This window comes from Diorhabda sublineata, chromosome 3 (genome assembly GCF_026230105.1).
Source record: "Diorhabda sublineata isolate icDioSubl1.1 chromosome 3, icDioSubl1.1, whole genome shotgun sequence".
Taxonomy (NCBI): Eukaryota; Metazoa; Arthropoda; class Insecta; order Coleoptera; family Chrysomelidae; genus Diorhabda; species Diorhabda sublineata.
Window position 1 is genome coordinate 31,472,237 of NC_079476.1, and position 27,833 is coordinate 31,500,069.

A 27,833-nucleotide genomic window follows, 5' to 3' on the forward strand; every position below is an offset into this window, starting at 1 on the left:
GCAGTTTTAGTCTAAATACGGATTACTGTCAAAACAAGATTTTATGATATTATAGTTAACTCAAATAACAACTGTCACTACCCAACAAGGTCCATTGCCTTTTGTCGCACAGTAAGTTATCAATAAATAAAGAATATCGAGAAAAATATGAGTGGTGTGTTAATTTTGCCCAGGAGTTTATTATTAAAGATTAATATTGATAAATAACTCACCATCACAACTATAGATTCCGTAATGTTTTCCTGAACTTCTATCTCCACAAACTTTACATGGTATATCTAGAAGTCTATCCCCTAAAAACAATAAGAATAAAGTATTTAAATTTACAATTTTTCTTGAAAACTAGACGTTAAAACATGAGTTGTCTGACATATTTCAAGGAAACCAGAAACCAGAAATTTCCCTTCTACAAGTGAAAATTGTAGGTTAGGAATCAGGAAAAAGTTTTGTTTTACTTTTTTGAAAATCTTATATATTAAAAAAATTGATGATTTCTAGTCCGTTCAGGCGTTCTACCCAACCGATTTCCTTAATTTTTTTTTTTTTTTTCAATGAAAGTTATTGATGCACAGATCAGCCATCAACCATCGGATTTCATCTAATTTTCACCATTCTTAAGTTATACTCAAATGTGATTCCCCCCTGTACATTACTTATGGGAGTTTTTCACATACACACGTTCTATCCTCAATATCTCAGGTTGTATTCAAGACAGAGACTTCGTTTTGGTTTAAGAACACTCGCTGAAACATCTTCTTTCTTTTGAGTTGTTGAACACTTAAATCGGTTGAATTGGAGAGGAGCTAGGCGCGGACATTCAATGTGGAGTTATGGATTTTTGTAGGTTTTTCGCAATTTTTCTACATTCAAAGATCTATATCTCAGGTTCAAATATAGCTACAGAGTTCGTTCTTTTCTATTATAACGATTTCTGATACTTATTTAATGGATTCGATGCGAACGAAGCCGCGGGTAAAAGCTAGTAATTTATGAATACAATCATATGACTATCCTAAAAAGTCTGATGGAATCGTCTTAGCGTTTTTCTGAATAGGTTCGCCCTTTGAAATCCTCTGTTTTGACTATTATTTCGTAGTAGTGAATTCAGGGTGCACCAACAGTTAGAATCGACGGAAAAAATTTTGCTTAAACCGCATTAATAGGACCTGGAAAATGTTCATTCGAATGCGCTTTTGGTCGAAAGTGAGAAGACACCCAATATGCGAATAGTCTAGGCATGCAAATGCATTTTTTTGATAGACCGATAGCCCCTTTTATTTCTCTAGCCTCAATCTGATATAGGTCCAGTGCCATTTGGTGAATTTTTTTTATTACATAGTTGGTTATCGCAGTTTTTAGCTGTCCCAAACTGCCGTCTTCTGATCGGCCACGTTTGAATTCAGTTTAACAAAATTTGACAGTCGTAAATGATAGTACCGAGTCTTCGTACACAGTACCTAGCTCCTCTTTCATTTGCGTAGGAGTATGACCATTTAAAAGCAACTATTTAATAACTAAATTATACTAAATTACTAGATCTCTACAACGGCTCACTTATTTCATTTGAAAACAGAAACTAAGCGTCCAAAATGGGAGAAATTTTAATAAAAACGTATCAATGCATGCGCCAATATATTTCTCAGTTTATATTATTATAAGTGCTGACATCTTCAGGTTGAGGTCGGAAACTTTTAAGACAATACTCGTACTTCTATTTATGTCTACATATATAAATAAACAAAAAGTTTTGTGTTCGCACCACTTTAAAATAGGTTTATCAGTTTTTTTTTGTGCATATCATGTAAAATCTATTCGTAAAGTACGTGGGGTAATAAAAAACGATTTCGAGAAACTTCATTCATTTCATTGACTTGTATCCAGTGGTTCTTTAAGTTTAGTCCACAAGATTTATGTTTTTCATATTCCCCTCACCTAAAGAGAAATAACGATCATTTTTTCCTCCAGATAATCAGACAGGTTTGAACTTTGAATTCCATCCAGGTACCCATGATAGGTAACATTTAAAAAAAGATAGGTTAAAATCCTCTAGGATCCCATTGATTTAGCCGATTATCTGTCAAATTACGCATTATATACCCGTTTAGATTAAAAATGTTTTTAGCTCGAAATATATAACATTTTAAAGCGATATCACGTCCTTATATCGAGCTATATCCAAGGCGAATAAGGATAACTCACACCAGAACCTCTCCTCGTCAGAGCGGTATTACACGGTAAATATTACCACGACTTCAACCAACCCCATGTTGGCATCAAACAGGTTTACTAGCGGATCTCTCTTTCCACAGACCGAAGGCTTCATGATGGCTATCGAGGATCAAATTATCAATACTAACAACTTCAATAACAATCAACTTCAATAACAATGTGATTAAGGATTCGAACACCCCATTCAAAATATAACAAAAAATAATTTCGCTGACATTTAAAAATGTGAGATATTGAATAATTTTCACACAGTACGCAAGTTTATTATTTAAACTGAACCCAATCCTTGTGATACTCTGAATCTGGCATAGTTGAATGATATTGGCTTTAAGCTAAGTAGTGCGTAATATATGTAATAGCATTATAATGGTTTCATGTTTAATTTCTTACAACTCAAAATTACAATGAATCGCTCCTGAATTGCTTCAAGTTTCCAAATAAGCGAAGCAATTGGATCCTTCATTCAGTTATCATATAATAGTAACGAATACCGCTCGAGAAACCGAAAATAATCGAATTTCATTCGTATGTTTGAAACATCATCTTACTCTAGCTACGCTATCTGATTTTCCATAAATGATATTGAAAAATCGATTATTTTTAAAGTTCTTAAGACCTTATAACTGATTCTATTTCGAATTTCGAATTGATTCTGTTGGAGTATAGCAACGATGCGCACACTAAATATAATTGTGCCTGTGCGAAATGAAAATGCCAGGTAGACGGGAAACCAAGAGAGCCAAATTTTATTGCTCTTCCCCTTCCGTCTGAAGAGCCCCGAAGGATGACCCACCACGGTCAGTCCGCCACCAGCCCACGCGACAGCCAGTCGCATTTCAGCAGTTCACATCCAGTTATCAGTGTTTATACAAAAGTGTTTTTTACAGTCCATTCATTTATAATTAAACGAAAGACTTTTTCAAGTGCATTTTATATACTGCGTTACGTGCATACTTTTATTCATGTATTATTGTGCTTCATTTATGTGTTATTAATAAAGTCAATCTAATAATACTTATTGTTTATTAACATTTAACAACAGATTCTAGTAACGGAAAACAAACAATCGATTATACCATTGGCGACATTATTTAATCTCATCGTGATTTTTCTCGAATTACCTCTCGTTATTCGTAAAATAATCGATTAGTTTCGATACTCTTGTGATACTATAAGTAAAAATACTTATCTGATTAAGAAAAAGGAGAAAACTTTTAAATCAAAATATAATCGAATTCAAAGCTAGGGTTCAAATGACTAGTATAATTTAATTATTTATAGTTATATTGACTAATAAATTAGAGTTGACACAGTTTTAGATATATTCCCTATCTTTGAATATTCAAATGAACCGATACTTGATCAATACAGCAAATCAAACATTAGCTTCATCTTCAAAGAGCATCCGAACAGTAGGTGCAATACTCCTTTACTCAATTCTTTATTTATCTTTTAGTCCTTCTGACTACTGGAGATAAAAACAGTAACGAACCGGCCCAAATCATACTACTTTTTAAACAACAATTTCTAAGAAATATTTATATATTTTTTCCTACGACCAGTTATAAAAAAAGCTGTGAGCAGCAGAGCTCTATCACGAAAGTCGAATTTTTCGTCGAATGAAGAATTTAATTAATACACAAACAAATCTTTACATAAAATGAATTTCTTGGAAATGATATCAATTCTCAATCTTATTTCTTTATATGGAAAATTTGCTATTCCTCAATAACTTTTCATTTCACAAGTTAACTCTCTCTCTCTCGAATGAAAATTCATAATTTCAATAGACCCGGTGGTCTCGAACCCTCTTGTTCAATTCCAATTGACAACAAAGAAAAAATTGTCATAATGACAAGAAATTTCGAAAATGGGAAGTAAAAAAAATCACCCTAGCAACGATCATACTCATATTATTCATTAAATAGGAGGCAGTCCAGTTCAACAATTACAACGATCAAAATGATTTTGGGCGTTTTGTGCTAGAAGAACTGAAGAAAAAAACTTGAGAAAGACAAATCTTCAACATCACCGCTACTTGCATGCGAAGTTCGAACCCTCTAGTTAATCTTTTTTTGGCCAAAAAATAAGAAAATATAACAAAAATGACCATATGCTTAATACCCTTGGTGTTCAATGTCCTTCGTATGCGACCGTGAAAAATTGGACGGCAAGCTTCAAAAGAGGTAAATTTTCCATTGAAGATGAGGACCGATCAGGGAACGCCAGTTTCTGTGTCAGACCCCGAAAATATCGATAATTATATCAGACCGTCTAATTGGGCTAAAACGGATATCTGAAGCATTGAATATTCCATACGAACGCATTCATCATATAGTTCACGTGAATTTGTACATAAGAAAAATTGCTGCAAAATGGATTCTCAAATGTTCGATCTGTGCTCGATTTGAAAACGATGTAGACTTCTTAAACCAAATTGTTACTATGGATTACACTTGGGTACATTTCTACGGTCCAGAAATAAAGCAACAATCGATGGAATGACGACACTCTGGTTCTCCAAAACCTAAGAAGTTTCGTGTCCAAAAATCTGCTGTAAAAGTTCTTGCTTCAGTTTTTTTTGGGATTGCCATGGAGTAATCATGATTTGATTTTTTGGATAAGGATAAAACAATAACTGGAGATTACTACTATAAAAGCTGTGGAGGTCTGGTTAGCAGAGTAAGAAGAAACATTTTTTTAATGATCTAGAGAAAGGTCGCTGTGATAAATGTATCCAATTAAGAGGAGAATATGTTGAGTAATGAAATATTTTGACATTGAAATTTTGTTTGGTTATATAGTAGGCTAAGAATTTTTCAATATATCCTCGTAGAATCGAAGTAAAGAACGCTACAAGAATCCCAGAACACATATCGTAGATAAAATGAGTAAAAAAGTAGGTCATTAAACCATCGAGAAAAGAAACTTTTCGAGAAACTGAACTAATTACATAACAGAGGATATGCACAAAACATGACCATGTTAACATCCCAGTATGAAATTATTTTGTATCATGGTTGTTTTATTTGGAAGTGAGGATACGAAACGTATTTTTGTTGTTGCCAAATGATTCTTCAAATATAAGTATTTTTGTGATTGGTATCCTGTTTATTGAGGTACGTATTGTATGTGACTGCAGGAGACATGCCTAGTAGTCAATATATCCATTTGTATCTAGATTTCATATTTTTTATTCACAGTACCTATTCTTCTATTAGAAACATTTCAAACATGTTAGGTACAGATACATTGAGACGATACGAATTAGATAAAAATCAAATTCATGAATTTGGAGAAAATCAGTCAGGTATTTACAATAAGCGAGAAAAAGCTACTTCTTAATTATACATGACATCATATGCTACAGTGAATGGAAAACGAAAAAATAAGAGAAGACAATGAATCTATAAAGAATGGTACAAACTAAGAATATAGAAGAAAGAAAAAAGATGTAAATACCATGGACTACTACTTCGACAAAGAAAGTGGTAAATCATATAAAAAGACTAACGCCAAAACGAACTTGCTATATGCTGATCTTGATAACTTAATAACAACAGCACCGAAAAGAGTTTTCAATTCTCTGATTTGAAAATAGCAAGAATTTGACACAATTTCAATTATTTTAGAAGAATCAAAAATGATTTATATTCTTTTGAAGGTACCGAGGTTGATTTTAATACCTGAAAAAAAAAATCAGGTATTCTCTTTTGATAATTGAAATGCAAAAATAAAAATCATGCATGGGAGACATATCAAAAGAAAGGAAGGAACTGAACGGAGCGGCAATGAAAGAAAAAAGCAAAAACAGAGGAAAAAATATAAAAGAAGATGTCAGTGCGGTCTTACTTTTAGAAAAAATTTTACGGAAGTGGTTAACATCTAGAAAATATAATATCTGCCATAAAAGAACGATTTTCGTCAGATCTTATGATTGTAAGTGTAAGTTAGTCTTAATAATGTTCCAGTTCCATCAGTCGTTTCATAATATGAATTATGGATTGTGGCAAAGAAAAGCCGAAGAAACACATGGAACAGATATGTCTCATTGTCTTCTTAATACAATAAAAGAGTGTGACAAATATATGTACCCATCAATTAACATTTTATTTCGTATCCTTGCGACTTTACCAGAAGCGTCACTTCAATTGAACGCTTTTCAACGACGGTTAACAAATTGGCTTTGAGCATCTATGGGAGAAAAAAGTTTCATAGCACTCGCCCGTAAATATTCATAAAGATATTGATGTTGATACTGAAGCAGTAATAGACAGATTTTCAAATATTCAAAGAGAAGATTTGAATTTGTAATGTAAATATAATATTTTATATTTGTTTGTATATTATTTCTTTGGATGGATTTACTGGTTTTCTGATTTTCTGATTTCTGATCGCAATTTCACTTTTTCTTTTCTTTCTTTCCTTTTTTTTATTTTAATTTTTAGCCCCTCAAATGAAGAAAACAATACCATAATATAATAATGAAACATGAAGCTTTAGGAAGAAACAATGAAACAAATTTAAAAACTATTGAAGAATCATAATCCGTTCCTGTATATCCCAAAGAAACTCATGAAAACAGCCATCAAGACATATCTATCCATTCGGAAAAGGATCTGTCTGGAAATTCGATTAAGTTACTTACGAAACTCTATGAATGGGTAATTGGCTTTGTCGTTCCGTTTTGGTTTCGGTTGTTTTAAACATAGGCAGCTCGACTGTGTAGTCTTGAATTAATTAAAGGATTATCCGACAGATTTTGTGGAAAACGCTACAGGTCGATGTAAATTTAATCTTTTGATGAACATCAGAGATTCTTTCTTGTATTAAAGCTAAAACTGAATGATCTCGAATATATCAGTGACATAAAATAGTTTGTTAACAAGAGATTTATCCTATTTAAAAGGATAATGTAATTCCAGAAGGGATATGTATCGTTTATATTTTGTTGATTTAATAAATTGAGCAAAAACGGCAGGTTCATTACGACGAGACATTAGAATGCGTACATCGAGCGCACGTGAGTCGAGCGCACGGTGGTTTGAGCGCCGATTATATAGGAGGGTGATTCGAAGGCACATTTGCAGGTATAACGACAGTATCTTCAATCCCTGTATTTAACTATTACCGTAAATTAAAAAAAAAAGGAAAATTATAAAAGAGTTAACCACAAAGTAACAAAGAGTTTGCTCATTTTGGAAAATCTTAGATGTTGCTGATGGTTTTTCCTTTTGTCTTATTACCCATATTTCTCCATAGCTTCAGTTCATATGTTGTTAGTATAGTTCATAGATGATCTAGGTTTGCGAAAGTTTATTACGCCTGTGGATCGCGAAAGACTATCCGTCCGCTAAATGAACTATAGTCTATGAAAAAAATAACTAGAGGGATTTGTAAACATTGGTCATCGTTATATGATACAATACTTTTGATTGAAACGTCTTAGCCCAACCAATATGAAAACTGAACTAGATTCTTCTCTAGGTCTGACTGCTCCTTCGTTATCAACAGTAAAATATTGGGTAACAGAGTTTAAACGGGGCCATATGACCTGCGAACACCAGCGTAGCAATAGTCGAACAAATGAGGAGACGACTTCAGAAATATCGAAGAAAATCCACAAAATTTGAACATGAGAAAGCTGTGCGCAAGATGGGTGTGGCATTTGTTCACAATGGAACAAAAACAGCGCCGTTTCATAACCATGGATGAAACGTGGGTCCATCACTTCAAATCTGAAACTGAGGAACAATCAAAACAATGGACTGAAAAGGGAAAATCAGCTCCAAATAAGGCAAAGACCGTTCCATCTGCAGGTAAGATCATGGTTTTGATTTTTTGGGATAATTATCATTGGAAAAAAGAAAATTATCAACGGCGAGTATTATACGAAGGAATCAAGCAAATACGGCCACATTTCGCTAAGAAGAAAGTAAGTTGAAATTTCTGGAACCGTTGGCGATATTCATACTGAATATACTGTTTATACTACAACTACACCAACACTCACAATTACACTGTCTGACGCGTGTTTCGATAACTAAGTTATCGTCTTCAGAGACTGAAGGTGAACTGTTTATCTACCGTTCACTAACTTATTATCGTGTAGTGGTGGTGTAAGCAGTGTATTCAGTAAGAATAAAGTGTTGTTTCATCAAGACAATGCACCAGCTCACACATCCGTTATTGCAAAGGCCAAAATTATTAAATTAGAGTTTGAAATACTACCTCATAAACCCTATTCACCAGATTTAGCCCCCTCTAACAATAAAGAGGTGATGTTGGCAGTTAATGGCTATTATAAGGAGCTTGACGATTCTTATTATAAAAAGGGTATTAAAGGTATTAAACAAAAGGGAAAAGTGTATGGATTTAAAAGGAGATCACGTTGAAAAATAAATATATTTTTTTCAAGCTTTCTGTGCTTTATTTTTTGGGCCAAGTACTTCTGGGATCATTCAACCAAAGTTTTTTTAAACAATATAATCTCCATTCATAATCCACTTCAGCACTAATATTATTATCTAATTTGTTTATGTTTTTTTGTTTATTAGAAGCAGTATTATTATAGGAAATTTTGCAAATTACCTCGTAAAATCGTAGAAATAGTCACTAATTTTTAAGCTCAAAAGTGAAAAATTTAGGAACTAAACATTCAGTTAAAAAAAGAAAAACAATTAAAGCGCTCGATAAAACGAACCCGCGGGCAAGGAAAGTGACAAATATGCGAATAAAAACACAAAAAATATAGAAAAATACGTCAAAATAAATTAAATAAGATTTAATCGATTACAAAAACAAAACAATATGAATCTACAAAAAGATGAACACTTACCTGTTCCCATTCTTCGACCCTGTCCGGATCGTAGTTTACCCCAAATAGCCGGATCAATTTTGACGTTTATATTTTTATTATAAAATGAATATGCAAATCCAAAAATTCCGAAAAATGTATCAAGTGACGGTATAAAATTAACTTTAGACTTATCGGGACGCCAAGTCAAAAAAGGCGCCGTGACGCGGCATAGAGGGAAAATCGCGACTATCAGATACTCCGCAGGCCATTTTGTCACATCCCTGCCCGTTAGAATGTCATCCCCACTTCTTGTTAGAAGAGCTACCCCTTCTTGCAGGTTCCACAGAGTACAGTGGCTGGGGTTGGTTATTTCTAACAAAATCATTAACTTGATGCTCGGAAAACAAAGTTTAGTCTTACGCCTACTTTCTAAACACGTTCTTTTCAAGTATAACAACTTTTTTAACTTTTTAGTTTTGTTATAGACACTACGATCAAACTTCAAATTCAATAAAAGGAACTTTTATATTTATGATATGGAACTAATTCAAATGTTTAGTTTAATTCCTTCAATTATTTATTAGTTTCCAGCATATATTCTCGAAATTCCTATTTCAGATCTTAAATACAAACACATAATAGAACTAGATTACATTTTAATCAGGATCGTATTTAGGATCGTTTGAATGAAAAGTAGGGGAAGTGTCATTAACATATAACTGTAATCTAAAACTAGATGACTTTTAAACGCTTTTAGTATTAGTATTTAGCAAAATATCACCCAAACGCTAGATTTTAAATTTGCTGACGTAGTCTTAGTGTCACACCTACTGAAGGGTTCTAAATTAGTTCGTGTTGTCTAGAATATTTTTTAAAATGAAACTAAAAAACGGTAACGATATAAAATTTTTAAACAAAAGAAATAAGGATGGAAATATAAACGTAACAAAATAAAATATTTAATAGTTCATCCACACGTCAAGTCCGAGATTTAAGCGATCCGACATTTACGTCTTCTAAGCAACCAACTAATTCTCGTGCACTTTTCGTCTATTTATTATACAGGGTGTATCAAAAAGAGGTGACCATCTGTAGGATACCTAGCTATAGAAAACTGAAAAATACGAGGCATAGGCCAAGGTCGGCGTTCCGCACATGCGCGCTGGTTACCTACATCTCTTGTCTACGCACTGGCGCCATTACAGTCTGATTCTTCATTGTGTACGTTGTTTACTGAGTGTTTAAGATGCCTCCAATCGTGAGTCCCGCCGATTGTGAAGTACGGGCTGTTATACGATTTCTTAGTGCTAAAGGCGTAAAATCGATCGATATTCATCATGAGATCTGTGAAGTTTACGGACAAAACATTATCAGTGATGGTATTATAAGGAAATGGGTGAGAGTATTTAAAGATGGCCGCACAAATGTGCATGATGAAGAACGGAGTGGGAGTTAATGAAGATTTGGTGCAGAAAGTGGACAAAAAGGTTAGAGAAAACAGACGCTTAACAAATTGTGTGCCTACTTTCCTCAATATTCTCGTAGTGTTTTGTATCGCATTGTGACCGAGAACTTGGCATACCGGAAATTGTGTTCACGTTGGGTTCCTAAAATATTGACGGATTTGCACAAAACCCAACGTTTAGACAGTGCATTGACTTTCCTTGAGCGGTACCACAATGAAGATGAATATTTTTTAGACCAAACTATTACTGGTGACGAAACATGAGTGGCCTACGTCACACCAAAATCGGAACAACAATCCATGGAATGGCGGCATTCATCAGAACCCAAAAAAGTTTGAGCAAACAATTTGTGCCCGGAAAATCATGTGACCAGTTTTTTTGGAACAGAAAAGGAGTATTGGTAGTGGAGTTTCGTAATGAGACAATCAATGCAGCGTCTTATTATGAGACATTGAACAATCTGCGTCGTGCAATCCAGAACAAAAGACGTGGCAAGTTGAATAAGGGTATCGTTTTGCTGCATGACAATGCCCGTCCACATGTGGCTAATCGAACCAAAGATCTCAATGGGAAACTCTAGATCATCCTCCCTACAGTCCTGATCTGGCGTCCAGCGACTACCATTTGTTCCTGCACTTGAAGAAATACTCAAGGCAGTGAAAGTATACTTTTCCTAGGTCTAGTCAAGTTGTTCTTGTCTAGTAAATGTTGTTCAAAATTTACCACTTTTCCCTTTTAATCAACTTTTACTAAAATCCACTTTTCCTGTAACATATATAATTGTTGACATAAGCAAACTTTCATTACATTAACTTAACTCATATCATCTCATAAAAGTGAGGATCGCTTATTTACTTCTAAAGAAAAAATATTGACAATTGTTAAACGGTTAGAATAGATGTGTAATAATCAAATGGGCACGAAATTATATCAATATATTTGGTTAAGTTTGTATAATTTACAGAAATCAAAGTTAAAAGTATACCTAGAACGAGATATGTGAGATTTATGGCATTTTGTCCACACTATCTTTCCTTATACACGTAATCAATTATAATATATATCAAATATAATAAATGAACTTGTAAAACAGCAATTATTCACGCTGTACCTGTCTCAACCAATAAGCCTCGTACCCACATGTATTGAGATTTTGTTATAATATTTTTCATGAAACATAGATCAAAATATTGCATTCAGTTTAACGTTAAAAAAAGTAGAAAGAATCCCATATAACGTTAACGTTTGGTCATTGTTCAATCTTCCTGTATGTTCACATTCGACTTACTCACCAGAATTTGCACCATGGGACTTCTGGTTTTTTCCGAAAATAAAAACGGGTTAAATGGAAAACGTCCTAAATTGGTCACAAGCGGCGAACTATTTACTTCTTTATTTCTGCACAAGTTCTCGGGCTATCATTAGGCTCTTAGCTTTTCAGTTAATTTTATATCTTAGATTATTGCTTAGTACAATAGTAACAGTCGTGTGTCGTCCCTGTATCGAATGTATGTTTTGTTTTGATTTGACTTGTTTTTTAATTTTTGTTTCGCTCCGACATCATATAAACGTGCTAGTTAGTAAGATTATCAGCTATCTAGTGCTTTTGCTTAGCAAGATTATTGGATATTCTTGATTCTGAGAGATAGCTTAGTAAGTTTATTTATATTTTCGATTCTGAAACTCTTGTTGACTTTTTTTTAATTTTTGTTTCGCTCCGACATCATATAAACGTGCTAGTTAGTAAGATTATCAGCTATCTAGTGCTTTTGCTTAGCAAGATTATTGGATATTCTTGATTCTGAGAGATAGCTTAGTAAGTTTATTTATATTTTCGATTCTGAAACTCTTGTTGACTTTTTTTTAATTTTTGTTTCGCTCTGACATCATATAAACTTGATGGTTAGTAAGATTATCAGCTATTTTGAATCTAGTGCTTTTGCTTAGCAAGATTATTGGATATTCTTGATTCTGAGAGATAGCTTAGTAAGTTTATTTATATTTTCGATTCTGAAACTCTTGTTGACTTTTTTTTAATTTTTGTTTTGCCCCGACATCATATAAACGTGCTGGTTAGTAAGATTATCAGCTATTTTGAATCCAGTGCTTTTGCTTAGCAAGTTTATTGGATATTCTTGATTCTGAGAGATAGCTTAGTAAGTTTATTTATATTTTCGATTCTGAAACTCTTGTTGACTTTTTTTTAATTTTTGTTTCGCTCCGACATCATATAAACTTGCTGGTTAGTAAGATTATCAGCTATTTTGAATCTAGTGCTTTTGCTTAGCAAGATTATTGAAAATTCTTGATTCTGAGAGATAGCTTAGTAAGTTTATTTATATTTTCGATTCTGAAACTCTTGTTGACTTTTTTTTAATTTTTGTTTCGCTCCGACATCATATAAACTTGCTGGTTAGTAAGATTATCAGCTATTTTGAATCTAGTGCTTTTGCTTAGCAAGATTATTGGATATTCTTTATTCTGAGTGATAGCTTAGTAAGTTTATTTATATTTTCGATTCTGAAACTCTTGTTGACTTTTTTTTTAAATTTTTGTTTTGCCCCGACATCATATAAACGTGCTAGTTAGTAAGATTATCAGCTATTTTGAATCCAGTGCTTTTGCTTAGCAAGTTTATTTCTATTTTTGATTCTGAGACTTTTGCATAACAAGTTCGTCGGCTATTTTTTAATTACTGGCTCGGAAAGATTAAAAGTTATTTTTATATCTGAGATTATTGCTTATTAAGATAATAAGCTATTTCTCAATCTGATGGTCTTACTAAGCAGTATTATCAGCTATTTTTTAATCTGAGACGATTGCTTAGCTAAATTATCAGCTGTCTTCAAATCTGAGACTATTGTTTATTAAGATTATCAGCTATTTTGAATCTAGTGCTTTTGCTTAGCAAGATTATTGGATATTCTTGATTCTGAGAATATAGCTTAGCAAGTTTATTTATATTTTCGATTCTGAAACTTTTGCTTAACTAGTTGCTCAGCTTTTTTAATTTGAAGTTCAAAAAGATTAACAGATTTTTTGTATCTGAGATTATTACTTATCAATGTTGTCAGCTATTTCTCAATCTGAGGTTTTTACTAAGCATTATTATCAGCTACTTTTTAATCTGAGAAGAGCGCTTGGCTAAATTGTCAGCTGTTTTCAAATCTGAGAATATTGCTTATCAAAATTATCAGTTATTTTTGTGTTTTAGACTATTGCTTAGTAAAATTATCAGCTATTTTGGAATCTAGAGCTTTTGTTTAGCAAGATTATTGGCTATTTTTGATTCTGAGGCTATAACTTAGCAAGTTTATTTATATTTTCGATTCTTAAACTTTTGCTTAGCTAGTTGCTCAGCTTTTTTAATTTGATTTTCAAAAAGATTAACAGATTTTTTTGTATCTGAGATTATTACTTATCATATTGTCAGCTATTTCTCAATCTGACGCTTTTACTAAGCAATATTATCAGCTACTTTTTAATCTGAGACGATTGCTTAGCTAAATTATCAGTTATTTTTGTGTCTTAGACTATTGCTTGGTAAAATTATCAGCTATTTTGGAATCTAGAGCTTTTGCTTAGCAAGATTATTTGCTATTTGTGATTCCGAGGCTATAACTTAGCAAGTTTATTTATATTTTCGATTCTGAAACTTTTGCTTAACTAGTTGATCAGCTTTTTTTAATTTGAGACTTATTATTAGTTATTTTTGTATCAGAGATCTTCTTATCAAGATTATTATTAGCTAAATTATCAGCTGTTTTCAAATCCGAGACTATTGCGTATCAAGATTATCAGCTAATTTTGAATCTAGGATTTTTGCTGAGAAATATTATCAGCTACTTTCAAACTACGGCTCTTACTAAGCAATATAATTAGCTATTTTTAAATCTGCGACTATTGCTACATAGATTATCCGCTATTTTTAAATTTGAGATGATTCCTTAACTAAATTATCAGCTATTTTTTAATGTATGGCTCTTAGTCAAGAATATTACATCGAATAACATCGAGATTATCAGTTACTCTCGAATCTGAGGCTCGTGCTTAAGAAAACTATCAACTATTTTGGAATCTGGAGCTTCCGTTTAGCAAGATTCGAAGCCGTTTTTGAGTCTGAGGTTAATGCATGACAAAATTATGAGCTAAATTTGAATCTTTCTTGACAAGATTATTAGCTAGCTTTAAATCTGTGGCACTTGCTTGTCTTTTACAATTCTGGAAACTAATAAAAAAACAAAATTAAGGGCAGTTGGCGCAGAACATTTTCTATTAGTCCATTGTCAAATTGAAAGTGGGACATTTGGAGAGACACTCACTCACACAATATGGGAAGAGTGAAGTAAAAGAGCTTATTCAAATGAGCCCGAACTACTGATAGAGGAAGAAAGAATATAGGTATACCACACTCTATCACTCTCTACTTTATTCTGATAGGATAGCTGTGACGTCAAAGTTTCGTGTAGGGGGAGCTGCAAAAGAGGAGAAATAAGCTTTGAGTTTAACAGCGAGTAAAGAAAGATAGAGAGTAATAAACCAGAGCCTTTTCTTTCTCTTAAATAGTATGAGAAAAACACGTTATTGATGAAATGTTCTAAAATAAAATGACCACTCCAATCCTGATATTTTAATTGGCGTATAATCGATTTGAACAGTTAAATTAAATCATTATATTCTCATTACATAATGTTTCAATAGTCGGATGTGAGGTACGTATAAAATACAAAATTGTGAATCGACCTTTATTATCCTCATCAATTTCCACCCCTTCTTGTTATCTATCGCAGATCGTTTTAACGCATAGCTTTGTTGGCGGAGGCGCCGCCGTCACCGATTTATGTCTGCAACACCCGCAAATCCGCAGTAAATCGGCATCGGTAGTATCAAGTGACCCGTGGTTGTAAAGTGTGGGAAGATGCAGATGGGCGGAACGACGTGGGGTGGGGTGACAGAATAGAGGGCGTGGTTTCGTTTTATCCAAGCCAATGACAGCGACAACAAGGTGAACGTCACTTACAGTCACGTAGCTTCTCGCTTCAGCTGATGCCTGAAATGTGCTTCAGTTAAATACGTTGGCTGACAGGGTCGTCAAGGGATAAAAAATTACTTATTTTATTAAGTTACGAGTAAAATTCCAAATATCTATGTTTCAAAAAGATGCACATTATCAATTGATTTACTTAAAAATACTTCCAAGTTTGTTTGTTAATCTAATAGAAATAAAAAGTTACGTTACTTTAGGAACACACTGTACTATGTCCACCCAAATCAATCAGCTTCATTCTACATATCTCTTCCAAGCATTCTATTATAATAATAATCTAGCCCAGTGATTCTCAAAGTTCTCTAGGTAATTTTCCAGAAGTTCACTATACAGTCGACAGTTGACGAATATTATATACAGGGTGTGATGTGAAAAGTTTTGATTATTATCTAGTAATGGGTGATACAGTTATGTTGAAAATCTGTATGTTTTGGTGACGATGGATTCAAAAATAATGTTATACCAGAATTATACGTTTAACTTTGTTGTTTCGAATAGAACCTCACATTTTTTTATTCCACTTTCTAATTCTACATGATGTTTAGATAAAAATTTTGCACGATATCCTCTATACCAAAAAATTGAGTATTTTCGAGATAATTCGATATTTTCCAGAACCTTAATTAACCTTGCAGTGGTAACTTGGACGTTCATTTGCTTTTAAAAGGGTTAAAAGGTAAGCAGATTTACGAAGATATGCTTAATACCCTTGGTGATCAATGTCCTTCGTATGCGACCGTGAAAAATTGGACTGCAAGCTTCAAAAGAGGTAAGTTTTTCATTCAATATGATGACCGATCGGGAAGGCCAGCTTCTTTTTCAGTCCCCGAAAATATCGATGCGGTTCATGACATGATTTTATCAGACCGTCGAATTGGGCTAAAACGGATATCTGAACAATTTGGACATGAGAAAAATTGCTGCATTGCTGCGTACATTTCTACGATCCAGAAACAAAGCAACAATCGATGGAATGGCGACACTCTGGTTCTCCAAGACCTAAGGCTTGGCCAAATATCTGCTGGATAAGTTATTACTTCAGTTTTTTGGGATTGCCATGGAGTAATCATGATTGAGTGTTTGGATAAGGGTATAACAATAACTGGAGATTACTATTCGACATTACTGACCACTCTACGGGAAAAAATTAAAGAGAAAAGACGCGGAAAGTTGTCCAAAGGTGTTTTGTTTTTGCAGAACAACTCCTTTACACACAAATCTCATTTAGCCATGCAAAAAATTCGTGAGTTAGGGTTTGAATTATTAGAACACCCCCCTTATTCACCAGATTTGGCTCTGTCCGACTATCATCTCTTTCCTCAACTGAAAAAAAGTTTTAAAGGTCGTAAATTTTCTTCCAACGAGGAGGTAATAAAAGCTGTGGAGATCTGGTTTGCAAAACAAGAAGAAACATTTTTTTGAAAGGTGTAGAGACGTTGCAGGTTCGCTGTAATAAATGTATCCATTTAAGAGGAGAATATGTTGAGTAATAAAATATTTTGACATTGAAATTTTATTAGGTTATATAGGTAGTACCTAAGAATTGTTCAATATATCCTCCTATATTTTAGGGGGAATGGCATTACGAATTTTCAATTTATTTACATCTAATTGCGAAATGAAAAGTTGTTTTTTCCAAGATGGAATAAGATTCTTATCATCTTAATATTATCGATAGAATAAACTTCCATTGTGACGCTATAAGGCAGAATCTTGGAAGTTCGAAGAAACATCCTCCGTAGGCTCCGGTTTGTAGAAGTGTCACATTTATTATCATTTTTTATCGTTTTTATTTGAGGTAGGTATAGGCTAACCAAGCAAATTTTTATTTTTATAACTCAGTTCAATTAGAAATGTTTCCTTGGCATGTACAACGATATAAAAATCTTCATATCTCCTAATCTAATTTTCAATCAGAAGAAACCTAAAATCAACACAATTGAGCAACAAAGAAATATAAAAGGGTATAAGAAATAAAAAACTAAAGAAATGTTTTCCAATATATCCCGATGACTATTTCAAATATCTCGAGTAAACAATTCTACAGGATTATCGTTCATTTCGAGGACATTATAATTTTTCCACGTTGAGATTAAAAGCTTTTCATCTGACGATAATAAAAACATCGACCCGTAACCAAATTGTGAATTCGTTATTTTCGAGTATGTATGACATAGTGGCGATGGTTTATGTTGACATGTACAAGTCCGGAGCATGGCCTGAGAGACACGTCTGTCGGATTAAGGGGGCAACAGGCTTCGTTCGGCCAGCGACACCGCCGGACGCCTCGTGTCAACAATCACACGTCCCCTCTTCCTCATATCGCATCGATAAATTTAAACGATATCACGCACCCTGTTTGTCCACAGCATCTAAAATCAATTATTCTAAAAAAAATATTTTATATCTATTACGTACAAAAAATTAATCAAATTATGTCTGCAGGATATTTTTCAAAAAAAAAAAATGAAAAGAACGCGCCACAAAATTATCGATAAAATTTTTAGCGGAAGAAGTGATATCATCCGGGCCGAAAACGGCCCCTAGGCCGTATCGATAAGGCCCGCGATCGCAATGTGCCACAGAAAGAAGATTCATATTTTTAGAGCTTTAAGACTTCATTCGAATCCTCTACGGATGTTTTAAATACTTGTACTCTCAAGTCTACAGATGTTTATAAGTAATTTCAAGGGCGGCGCGTGCCTAGACAAGCGAGAGAGAAAGACAGCATCGCCATCTATTAGCAGCAAGCGAAAATATCCTATTATTTTTGTCGAGAACGATAGAATCTTCCACGCGCTTCGAGTCTAGACTAGAACCTTCCTTAGCCATATAAAACGAGTGCGTCGGCGCGACGTGAGTCAGTTGAGTCGAGTAATCTAAGCGATACGGCTGGAGAAGGATTTTAATTGTACTGCGAAGTAGTGATTGTGAATGTATTGTGCATTTGTTGGTGTCGTGCGCGTGCGATATCCATAATTGTTATATCGAGTTCCAAAATTGTTACGATTTTGGCATAATGTCACACAAAAACGTAAAGTTGATAGTGAGTGCGGAGTTTTTCATCATCATAAGTCAAAATTCGATTGTAACACTGAAAAAATAAGAATCGACACAATGTCATCTTCAAAATCTAAACTTCAAGGTCAACTATCGATATTTACTAAAGCTAAAACATGGAGCGAAGATGCCCTGAAGTCAAGTTTCATTATTGCATTAGAAAACGCGAAAAGATAAAAAACTTTCACTTTCAAAATATTTCGCTGTCAAGAAACACTGTTGCTTCAAGAATAAATGATTTATCTCAAAATTTGGTTCTTCAGCTGAAGGAGAAAATTGAGGAATTTACAAACTTTTCACTGGCTGTTGACGAGAGAACTAATACAGCTCAACTTGCTGTTTTTATACGAGGCATTAACAGTAACTTTGAAATAACTGAAGAACTATTTATAGTGGGTTCCATTGACAGGTACTACAAAAGCAAATGATATTTATTCTGCAATTGAGCATTTGATAACAGGATATGAACTCGACTGGAATAAACTTAGCAGCATAACTACGGATGGCGCTCCTGCCATGGCTGGCAAACATTCGGGAGTTGCAACTAAATTGAAACAATGTATAATTCATCAGGAATCATATTATATACTTATATAATTCAATAAATAAAATGTTATAAGAATCCAGTTATTTTTTTTTAATTTTCAATCTGGCCCACATACGAAATAAAAAATTTAATATATGGCTCTGTGCCAAATTGAATTGAGCTGTATATGCTATTTTGTGATCTGCCAAATTACTGAAAAGGTTATAGAGCTCAATAAGATATGTGCTTCATCGATCTCACCCAAGCATTTGATAGAGTACGATTGAGGGATGTAACAACTCTTCTGAAGAGAAGGAAGATTCACCCCAACATAATAAAAGTGATCGAAGACCTAAACACCGATAATTACACATATATCAGAATGGCAATAAACTGAGCAGTAAAATATCTGTGACGGTCGGTATCAGACAAGGAGACAGACTCAGCCCGATCTTGTTCAGCATCATAATGGATGAGATTATAAACGAGGTAAAGCAAGCTGGAAGAGGATACCGGTTATTGAATAAACAGCGAAAGCCTTTAACTTGCAAATATCCTTGAAGAAAACCAAATCTTTTACAGAATCCAGAGGACCGAGAAGATGTAAACTCGCAACATACGATCAGAGTGTAGAACAAGAGATGTCATTCAAATATCTAGGAGCGAACGTAACAAGTAATAGAAATCTAAAGATTGAAGTGAAAGATTAAACAACAAAGGAGTCATTAATATCAGGGTATCTGAGAGATGTAATTTGGGGGAATAAATATATGACTACCAGGAGCAAAGTCAGAATATACAAGACCTGTGTGGGATCAGAGCAAAGAACACCATCAACTAAGCGGCTTTTAAGAACTACTGAAATGCAAACGCCGAGATAAATAGCATATTATTTGAACAGGGGAGAAATGATGAAATAAGGGAGATATGTGACATCAAGGATGTAGTGAGATGGGCGAGAAATCGGCGAAGGGAATGAAGTGACCACGCGGACAGAATGTTAGATGACAGGTTGGAAAATATTGCATAGGAAGGAAAATCGACCACCAGGACGACCACCTACAAGATGGTATGAAAGCTGATCTTCATCATCCCATCTGCAGCTAGGCAACAATTGATGCAAACACAGGACTAAGTCCTAGCGTACGATAAAGAAGAAGATGTTTTTTAAGAAGATGCCAAATTAAATATTCAAGATTATTTAATATTAACAAGTTTTTCACTCAGCCATTTTTTTATTTTCATGGCTCTCCTGGATCTTCTCTGTAGGCGCCTTGATCTTATAGTCTATAATTATGCACGAGAGAGTAATAAAACCTACTTACTAATACAAAAATTAGTACAGCCATGTGAAATATTATTACAATGAAGATTTTCAAAAAATCTCGTCTTAAATCTTACATCAGAGTCTCGCAAAAGTCTCGCAGATCTTGACAAAAGCTTTTTAAGGTTTTAATCTTGAAATTAAGTTTGATGCTCTACCTCAAGTGGCGTCAGCATCATCGCTTGGCTAAGCAGTGATGGAGGAGTTTCAACAATATTTTTCTTTGTCAATATGTGACAACTATAATATAATGGTAATTTTTTTGAGAAAAGCATTGCACCTAATTTCACGATTACCCGAAATATTACATTTAATCTAATCTACAAAGAGCTGTCCCCTAATTATTCCCAATGCACAGTGAGGCAAAACTAGCTTTCAAATGGCAAAAATGGTATCTGCCTGAAAATTTCAATACGAGGCTTGTAGAAACCAATGGCTCTGGTTTTAGTTTTCTATAATCCAACATACCGGATCCTCTATGACGGTCATATTTTTAATGAACTCCACTAAAATTAGTAAGTGCAGATTTTTAAAGATGCTAATATCAAATGTGAGGTCATGTTCTCGAAACTAAATGCTATCATTATGAAAAACAAATTTGTCCTAGAATTTGTTGTAGTTGAACGAAAATGCCACCCACGATGTTTTCGCTGTTTGATAGAAACCAATATTCAATTTATTTAACTTTTAAGGATGTTTTCCATTTTATTAATTCAACTACAAATAGTCAAATAATATAGAAAATAATAGTTAACAATAATGTATAATGAAATAACACAAATTACGATTGAATAGAAGGCAAATCATATTGGTAATTAAATAAACAGACAACTAAATAACTCAAACAAAGAAAATTCATAAAACCTTAAATCTTCTCAGCTATTCTCTTCTTCTTCTTCTTCTTTGTCTTCATCTTCATCTTTCTTGTTACTTGTATTTAGCATTTACGCGTATATTTGGGATTTTTTTGGTGTGTCCACAAGAGCAATAACTTCTGACGGAAGTGGTAACATATGCCTTTTTCTTCTGCGTTCTGTTGAATACAAGCTGAATACCAAAGGATGCGAAGAATACATTGCTGTATTGAACTCATACAACAGATTTTCAGCACGACTGTTTTTTCCGGCATGAAACAGTCCGTCGTGTTTATACAATTTATTGCGGTACTTGAATGCTTCCTCGGCGAAATACCCAATAGGTAATGCCAAGTTTTTAATAACATCTAATGCCAAGTTTTTGACAGATGGACAGACCTTTTTCAAAAACCACGCTTTATATGTCACAATCCCCATCCTGTCCCTATTTTTCACTTACCAGCGAACCTTTATAAAATATAGTTTTTAAAAAGTATTTTGTGCAATATATTATTCTCAAAAACCATGTAAGGTTTCAGTCTAAAACTATATTTATTCTTATATCAAAACTTTTTTCATATATTCACAACTTTTTTCAAGAAAATTTTAAAAATTTCATTCACCTACGTCAATGAATATATCTAAGATAGAGTATGTATTAATCTATTACAAATTACATCATTACAGGCAGTGATCAGGAAGTTATATGAGAGAGATACGAGCCCCTGAAAGACCGGGGCTGCTCCATCTGTCGCTTTCCCATTGACTCACTATATCACCTTATAGTCTTTGTCGTTCTGCTCTACTCTGTCAACGATTACGCCACTACAGGATTACTAGTTTTCCCGAAATGGCTTTATACTCCGTCACCTTGGATTACAAATAAATGAGAATCATTTTCTTTTGTCACATCCTCTCTAAATACCAGGGTTAATGTTTTTACAATTGAATAGTTTTAGACACCTCAGGATTTTGATATTTATAAATCATATACAACCTGACTAATTTAGATTTGAAACAGATAGCTATTTCGGATCAAAATTCTAATGTAATAAATACGAATATTTTATTTTTATGTTAAAAGGAGAGGTACATCACTCTTTCAAATTACATACAAAGTTTTTTAATGGTCTATATAAAATTTCCAACAGAGTGCCAAGATAATTTAACGATGACTCAATGATTTTTGACGACCACGCTATGTGTACCCCTCTCTAAATATTTGAAGAGACATAATACAGAAATACACGTTTTCCCGAATACAATTTTCTAGATAAAACACGTTTTGATGTGCCACGCTGGAGTGAAAAACTCGTAGCGCATGCCTACGACGGACCTTACGAGATGATGGGATTAGAAGAAAAAGCTTCGAAGTCCGCGGAAAAGAAAAAACCGTAACGATTGACCGGTTGAAACCAGCTTACAGACTAAATGAAACATCACCAGCTGATAATGACGTGACTATCCACTCAAGAAGGGAACGGATACCAGCTGCAGCTCAAAATCCGTCGATAACCAACCACAGCCGATGAGCTTCCCTGCAGAAAACCCTGCCAACTACATCAACAGCAGCAAAAAAACACCGGAGTTGAGAGCGAGGAGTTTGATTAAAGTACATGCAAGTGCACGAGATTTTTCATCCTTCCTCACTCAACTGACCGACGCTTGACCCAAGGAAATCCAAGTTTCCTTTTTTTGGGGCTTCTTTAATTACCTTCTTCATTTTTTAACGGCATGGAATTGATCTAAGCCTCTTGAATGTACCTACGCCCCTCTACCTTCCATGTTACTTCATGACACCCATTCCTATTTCTTACTTAAACGAACTTAAAGGAGACGTTTTCGACACAATTTTTGACTGAATTAATCATTGACACGGCATTGCAGCCAACCCATAACGAACGACACCAAAGTCTATTTTGCCATCCTCGATCCTAAATTAGGTGCTCGAAAATACGTTTCAACGCTATTTTCGCAATTATAAAGGAAGAAATTCAGCTGGGTGTTTACTCGAAAACGATTTACCAATTTTGTTGACTTTCGTAGTGTTGTGGTATTTCTAGAATACAAAAAATGGAGTGCTCTGGAGTTTCTTAGTGTTTCACACTTCGAGAGAATGTGGATAGAGGTTTTCGTCCTCTGTACAACAAAACATGCACGCCGCATTATCTGCTAGGTCTAGCGTCTTCAGGTTTGTTGAGGCGACAGAGCTCCGATAGAGCTCCTGTTAGTATTCGTATATTGTTCTTACTTAGGTTGATACATTCAGCACATCTATTCTGGATTCAGTTTCCCAGGATAGTCTTTGGCTGTCTCAGCCCTTGTAGGTTGCTCCTATCTAATTTCTTTTCCAGTGCTTAGACTGGATATAAGATCTTAGCCTAAATACGACACGAGACGTGGATACAAATGTGGTAAAAACAAATTTATGTGCAAAATACAGGTTGGTGAATAGTCATAGCAGCATTTTTTCCGCTTATTTGGAGCGACCTGTAAAACGTCTTTGTTTACATGAAATCTTTCATCAATACTCATCCTAGTACATCCATATCAACCTACCCAATTTTGTTGTGTTCAACTCAGCTTCATCTTTCAATTTTTCACAAGGCTTTAAGTTTTTCTTTGACTTTCTTCATTTCTTAAACTCCAACTGTATTTCGAAATCATAGTCTTTTTCATCTAGCTGAAGATTAACTGCACTTTTTGACTTTACCTTACTGTAGCATTGTTTGTACTTATTTCCAAAATAAAGAAAAGTCAATGGATTTACTTTGCAAGTACTTAGGAACAGTAGAAGTGACCAAAGATAAAAAATATAAACAAGTTTTCAAATTTTGAACAATTGACTCATCAGGTTTCTAGCTGTAATAAAATTAAAGAAATTAGATGAATCTACAATTTCGCTCATTAGTTCTTCAACAGTTGATGAAAGAGCCTTATGTTGCTCCTTTATTTTGCAAATCTGTACATCTTGTCATGAGTTGAAACATTACCTTAAAATTATACAAACTAACTTCTAAGAAGAATAGACTGTACGTAAGCCCCTTCGGGCGATCATATAGAATCATTCTAGTCAAAGTACAAACTATTCAAGGAATTTATCTCCTATCCAAACTAAAATATCAGTTAATAAGTATGCTTTACATGTTTCAGGTTTGAAAAGTATTTGAATTGCTTAATTAAGTACCTAAAAATTGTGACGCGAGCCTGCGGATTTATATACAACAAAAATAAAATAACGTAATATTGCGACATATATATTAATTCAAATACAATCACAAATTTGACCTACATTGTACCTAACCCTGCTCCAATCGCCTCTTTTCTTTCGTTCCAGAAAATATTATTCACAATATCCAATAAATGATTCAAAATTGGGTAAAGATCCACATACTGAAAGTAATTGAAATAAAATAACTTCAGTGTAGGTGTATCGTGTACTGTTTATTGAAAATTTCTGAGGTACGAAATGCTAGATATAAAACAAACTGAGATTTTTGTGATTTTTAGCGAACTCAATTATCGTGGCCAGTTTTTCTACCCCAAGGCCCTTCATTTCGCTCCGATACAACCAACGAGATGTTTTTACAAGGTGATAGAATCTGTGAGCAGACGAATTGCCTTCAGCTCCCGCTACCTCATTTATTCTTTGTTTTACTCTACACTGCTACTCTCGTTGCTCTGCTTTTTTACCTTTGGGGTTTTTTCTTTCTGTCGTTAATGGAGTAATTAGTTTTTTAGCAGGAAATAACATATGTTACGTTAATGCGTTATCATTTCTCTACGGGAATACGAAAAGCATTGTTGTTATACAACTGTTGTTTCCATTATACAGAGTGAGTTTTGTATATGGACTATCTTCCTTCACGACGAGCTGAATCAATATGTATATGGGAAAGTACTGTGACTGGTGTTCTGAAAATTTGCTTACTTGGGTTTTCCGAAATGCTCATTTCAATTAAAATAATTTCAGGTTTCCAAATTTCCGATTATACCGGAAGTGGACCCAAACCTCATTATTTTACGGAATGCTGTGGTTTTCATTAACTTTTTAGAATCTATGTGAAATATCAATACAACTTTATATAAGGCCTAAATTCCTCCAATTTTTATTTCACATATTCGAAATTTTTGGACACATGCAGCTCTCCACTAAAAAAATTATATTTCTAAGTTTAAGTGAGTCAGGTCTAATATTTTTGGGATTTGGACAAATAACACTTACAGCTTTCAAAATGTGGTAAAAATTTATATAGGTTGCTCAGAAAATAGTGCCGAATGTTGCTATGTAAAAACTTAATTTTTTCAGATGGAAATCCCCGTTTAAGCATCGCAAAAGTGTTCATCATGTCTCGTATAGGATTTATTAATGAAGATTATTTCAATTTGCTGGTAATATACGCGGGATGTGATAGGGTTATCCCAAACGGGACATGATGAACACTTTTGCAACGCTTAAATGGGAATTGCCATTTGAAAAAATTAAGCTTTCGAAGTTTTTAGATAGCGAAATTCGCCACCATTGCCTGAACACCCGATATAAATTTTTGACAAGGTTTTCACACATTTTGAAAGCTGTAAGTGTTTTTTGTCCAAATCCCAAAAATATTAGACCTGACTCACTTAAGCTAAGAAATATAATTTTTTTAGTGGAGAGTTGCATGTGTCCAAAAATTTCGAAAATGTGAAATAATTAAAAAATGGCATACTATGTCTTATATAAAGTTGTATTGAAATTTCACGTAGATTACAAGAAATTATTAAAAATTATAGCATTCCGTTTAAAATAACGAAGTTTCGGTCTACTTCCGGTACAACCGGAAATTTCAGAAAACTAAAATTATTTTAGCTGAAAAAAATATTTCGGAAAACCCAAGCCAGCAAATTTTCAGAACACTAGTCGCAGTATTTTCCCATATACATATCGATTCTGCTCGTCCTATATACATGTATACATTTCAATTGTAATTTCAATTTAAAATAATAATAGTTTGTTTTATAATAAGGTACAAATAAATATTAAAAATAAAATGACTGCTCTGTTACTTCTTCTGATCCATAAAGAGTGCATAGTCATAGAATCAGATTCATATATAATTATTTATGATTATGTGTATTAAATTATTAAATAATTAAATGAAAACTTGATGAATATATCCTGTATCCAAAATTAATTTTAGCGTGGAAAATTGTCTGCACAAACTGTTTTTTGAGGTAAAGTTAAAAGATGAAAGCGGTAAAATGAACAAATCCTTTTGTAAACTTGGGCCATGTCAGGGTCTGAGCACGAGAGCAACCCTTTTCACCCTATCCTCCGCTTAAGGGATTACTAACTTACTGAAAGCATCGAGGAACTTGCACATTTCTTGAAAAATATTTTAATTGATTCGAGTAGTATTTTCTCCCTTTGAAACTTTTCATTTAGGTACTCACCCTATTTTTTAATACTTAAATAAACTAACTTTTATTGAAAATAAAAAAGGGTTTGAAGCTGGATGATTCTAATAAAACTTTGTATTTTGGGATATATAAAATCGTTGCAGATATATAATAAAAATATATGGGGTTTGAATATTGCTAGATTCATATCATTTAATACTAAATTTGAAGTTGAAGTACTACGCGAAAAGTTGGTTGTAGATTTTCACCAGGATAAAAAATCTAGATAACTTTCTAATTTTGTATTATGTCTTGAAATTCAAAAGTAGAATTGACCAAGATTTCGATTTTCCTTTACATTATTTCTTGTCTAAATTTCCGACTTGTTGTGTTCGATCCAAGTTTTTTATCGTAGCAAGTTAGTTGTGATGCATTATTAGTTTTCGTTATTTTCTAGAGAAAGTTTCCTTTCCGCCATTATGTAATCCACAGTTCTTTATTTCTTATATCTTTTTAATGACTTTATGACGATAATAATTATCTCACAGAGTCATCTTGTCTCGGGTAAAAATTGAGTAGTTCATCTTCATGTAGGTACTACCTCAATTTCGGAGTTTGGCTATTATTATAGCTATTTTGACTGCGGAATTAAATGTTAGATGATGCGAATTAAACAATTTTCGCAGATTTCTAAACAAGATTTTATTTTCCTTCCAATAGATCCTTTTCTTACAATTTTTCCCTTAGTTATAAACTCATGAAAGAGTTCTACGTTCTTGTCCATTTTTTTCAGAACATCTACATTAGCCTCATGATCTGTCCATGATATTTTTGGCATCTTACGGTAAGCCCACATTTAGAAAGCTTCTTGTTTTCACTCGCACTAAACGTTAACATCCCGAGAAAGCTTTTATATCATAAGAGAGGACTGGAAATAGTGGAAATACTTAAAACTTCAGCAACCTGCTTCTAAGCTACTAGCTCATATCACTGCTACAAAGAAGCCTCTTCATCTACATAAACGATGAATAGGCTTTCTCGAATCGAATCCTTAGTTTTAATCATTAAACCTCGAAGCAATCAACACTTGTATCCAAGAAGTCATACCTCTTAATTCTTTCCAGTCTTTCGTTTTCCACATACAAATGT

At 33.7% G+C, this 27,833-nt stretch overlaps 1 protein-coding gene across 1 annotated transcript in view; it reads right to left on the reverse strand.

The window, feature by feature from the left end:
* Positions 1-9,077, reverse strand: part of LOC130441754 (protein dissatisfaction) — a 65,924-nt gene extending 56,847 nt beyond the window's left edge. Inside the window, exons 1-2 of the mRNA XM_056775540.1 lie at positions 9,068-9,077; positions 213-293 (exon numbers count right to left, since the gene is read on the reverse strand). Coding sequence (XP_056631518.1) covers positions 213-293; positions 9,068-9,077 — 91 coding nt within the window. The remainder of the gene's footprint in view (positions 1-212; positions 294-9,067) is intronic.
* Positions 9,078-27,833: the final 18,756 nt, after the last annotated feature.